At 37.5% G+C, this 3,941-nt stretch overlaps 1 protein-coding gene across 1 annotated transcript; it reads left to right on the forward strand.

Moving 5' to 3' along the window:
• The first annotated feature begins 633 nt into the window (after positions 1 to 633).
• Positions 634 to 2,823, forward strand: LOC149540168 (F-box/kelch-repeat protein At5g15710-like). The gene has a single exon (XM_089799492.1). It carries the CDS (start codon positions 1,555 to 1,557, stop codon positions 2,767 to 2,769), a length of 1,215 nt encoding a protein of 404 aa, XP_089655618.1. The 5' UTR covers positions 634 to 1,554; the 3' UTR covers positions 2,770 to 2,823.
• Positions 2,824 to 3,941: the final 1,118 nt, after the last annotated feature.

Raw genomic sequence — 3,941 nt, forward strand, 5'->3', positions numbered from 1 at the left:
GCCAATAATTGACATCCACTTGCCTTTCTTTTTTGGCACAAGATAAAAAACGTAGTTTTCTAAACACTTTTTAGTATTAATTACCTGATGAAACCATATTCTTGTTATGAATATAGTTTTTTGTAGGGGTAGTGGGGATGTTTTATCAAACCAGGAGCTCATAATTAGTTTTCCTATTTTATTACACCCAGTCCTGTCCATAGTTAGCAATTGTGGCATTTTTCTTATTTAAATGAGATGTTTGCTCCAATCAACTCAGGCTAAAGTCATGGCTGTCTTACTCTCTTCAGCTGGTTTTAATTCATTTTACAGCCAGCCACATTGTGCTCATATTTGGGTGCCCTACTCTGCCTATGTGGTTTCAATAAATCTTAGTTGAGAGTTGTGGTGTTTGAATCCAAGTTGAACCATTCATTTTTTGGGCTTGTTTCATGATTAAGCTTCACTTGAATGAAGACAAACATCCTCAGAACTTTGGTGTTTGAATCTATTCTGTAGTGCTTTCGATTCATTTTAAAATCCATTTCTCTACTTAAAAGAATTGGACTGGTGTATGAATCTATTCTGTAGTGTTTTGGATTCATTTTAAAATCCATTCCTCTACCTAAAAGAATTGGATTGGTGTATGAATCTATTTTTTAGTGTTTTCGATTCAGTTTAAATTCCATTCCTCTACCTAAAAGAATTGCACTGGTGTTTGAATCTATTTTGCAGTGTTTTGGATTCATTGTATAAAATCCATTCTACCTAGAAGAATTTGATTGGCACTTGCTTCTTCCACTGGGGAGTGGTGGGCGGTTTGTAATTGGGTATGCAATACTAATTTGCTTAATGTGCAGGAATAATCTTGAATTCTTCCATGTGGCAGGCTTTTTTCATTCTACAAAATAATATTATTAGTATAGGTTGGGAAATAGACTTGATAATTTCAGTCTGTCCTGGCTTAAGCATATTCTGAAAGAATCAGCAGTAGGACCAAAGTTGAGTACATATAAGTAATCATGATTGTAGGTTTTCGCATTTTTAAGAAGTGGGTATAGTGATTGCTGTTGAATGAATGAGTTTTCATGGCATTTGTAACAATTTTCAGAGTTCTCTTCTGTTGTAGATCTTGGTCAAGAAGTCTATAATTGTCTCAGTTATTTGATTGAAGTGTGACTAGGATAGTGAGGGGCAATAGGAAAGATATAGGTAGTCAAAAAGTGACCAAAAATTCAAGCTGTAATGAGGGGACTGTAGAGGTACACGAATAAGGAAACCCCGATATTCAAATGCATTTGAATAACATGGATATTTGCAGAGCCACTTGAACAAGATTAGACGGTAGGACCATTTTAACCAAGTTTGGAGGCATTCTCAATAGAATTGCAGATGTCCAAGAATAAGATTAACCAAGGTTCTGATAGAGTGGGGTTGCTATTGCTTCAAAAGACCAACCTGTCAGTATCTGATACAAACCAGTCAACTTATAGTACACAGAAGACGGTTAAGACCTTGTCATGAATCCTGAGGTTCAAGTTAAGTCTGATACCAATTTTGTGTTTTGAGCTCAAAATGCAGTCAGATAAGGTAAAGCCTAAGTCAGAATCCCATGCTAAGACTAACCCACTATGTAGTTTTGAGAACCAGTTGATGTCATTGTGCCAAACACAAACAGAGCTGGAAAGCTTATGGAGTCAGCTTCCAGAAGAAGTGATAGAGAGGGTTTTACTATGGCTGCCAGTGGCCAGCAAAGGGAAGTTCAAAAGCGTCTGCTCAAGATGGAAATATCTGCTTCAATCAGAGACATATTTCAGTAGAAGATACCAGATTGAACATGTGAAACAGCCATGGTTTTTCCTCTGCACAATGGGGAAATTCTCATGTGCTTTCGACTTTGAAATGAAGCAGTGGCATATGATACCAAACCCTGCAATCCCTTGTTCATCCGTTGTTGCTGCGGCAGGCAACATTTTGTGCCTGGGAAACCTGGTCGTGGACTGCAGGGCCTTATCAGTGTGCAATCCAATGAAAAGGGCATTAAAGCAACTTCCTCCCATGTCCAAGGTTCAGCTCATACACAAGACAAGCATAACACTACACCAGGAGGAGGGCTGTCTCTCCTATAAAATCATGGTAGCAGGAGAAGATCAGAGCATCATGTCTACAGTGGTAAACTCTACTAGAGTATACAGGCTTTATACTGAGATTTATGATTCAAGGAATGGTGAGTGGAGAATGGGGAGTAACCCATTGCCCCATGCAAAGTTTAGGTCTGATCCAGGAGTTTGGTGCAATGGCCTCTTTTACTGCATCACAGAGATGCCATATGAGGTTGTGACATTTGACCTTCAGAGTGGTGTTTGGGCTGAGCTTGGGGCAGTTATGCCCTCTTCCATTGCAACTCCCTCCCTTGTTCAGTACAAAGGCAAGGTATTCCTGATTGGAAGGCTTGTAGAGAAGAATCATACTCATAAAATCAAGATTTGGCAATTAGATAGTTCCAATTCTGATGTTACAACTAATCTTATCACATGGGCTGGATTTCAAGAGATGCCCTCATCCATTCTTTTGGAGTTTACAGCTCCTCTGGCTCCATATACACCATTACTCTGTTCTTCAGTTGGGGACTGGTTGTGCATCTCTACACATCTGAGACCTTGTCCACTTGTTTTCAATTTTTGTGACAAAATGTGGAAATGGCTCCCTGGAGATCCTCTTTTCCCAGGGAAAAGAAGTTTCCATTTGTTGGGATTGTACTTTGATCCAGCATCAGAATCCCAACCGTAGAAAATAGGTTGTGATCAGTCTCAAATAGTTATTTTATTCATGATTAGATTGCATAAGATGGGATCGGATTAAAGTAGAGTTTGTTATTTATTCAATGCAATTGGTTATTGCGGGCATCCTAGTTCCTGAGTTTTGATTGATTGGATTGCTCTTTTGAAAGATTTGGATGTCTTGAACTTTCATTCAAAACTTCTCATGATAAGTAATATGGCCATTAGATCTGGATGTAATAATACGCCATACATATCTTGAACTTTCATTCAAAACTTATCACGATAAGTAATATGCCCATTAAATCTGTTTCGATGGATATGTAGAGGAATTCTTTATTGAATTGTAGTCTAATCAAATTATATTTTAGAGTTTTAAGATGGAAGTGATGGTAGATCCACTTGTACATTGAAACAATAAAATTCCGTGGTGCCAATCTATGCAAACAAAAAAACACTGTCAGGGTAATGTAGTTGCATCAAACAGAGTCGTATCGTCTTTACCGTGCAAGCAGGACCCATACACTGCATCGTGGTATTGGAACCGACGAACAGAATTTCTTACTCTGGACAAATGTAAACTATTCTGGTTTTCTATCATGTAGAGTGGGCCTTGAAATGTTATACTAAGAACAGCGTCCATACCCTTCATAAAAGTAACTATAATGTAAAATCATGCTTCTGATCTAGAGATCTCTTAAAGTTTACGGAAAATTGGTAAATGGTATCAAATTTTAATAAATTTTATCATATCATTGATGATCTGCAGATCATCTATCACGACACAATTTTTCATCTAGATGGTACTCGTTAGCGTAAGTATGACCAAACAATAGTATAAAATAGGGTTTGGAGGGATCAAAACCCAGTAGCAACTATGCAGCCTAAAAGTACAACCCCCAAAACATTTTGACTACCATAAACACCCTTGACCAAAGATTGGAGGGTATAGTTGTCTTTTGAAAGACCTCTCTTGCTTCTTTGAACATGTTCACTTTAGTTTAGCTGAGTGAGTTTCAATTATAAGGATGATTGTTGTTTCTATAATCTATCAATTCTTTCTGAGATCTTTTGTTGTCTTAGGTTTGGATATTGATTGATTTATTAGTTTTCTCTTTTCTTTTTAATGTTGCTTTGAGGCTCTGTTTCTCTACCTTCATCTCTTTCCAATTTTATGTCAAA

This window comes from Cupressus sempervirens, chromosome 9 (assembly GCF_028749045.1).
Source record: "Cupressus sempervirens isolate cs-2001-9-10 chromosome 9, ASM2874904v1, whole genome shotgun sequence".
Taxonomy (NCBI): Eukaryota; Viridiplantae; Streptophyta; class Pinopsida; order Cupressales; family Cupressaceae; genus Cupressus; species Cupressus sempervirens.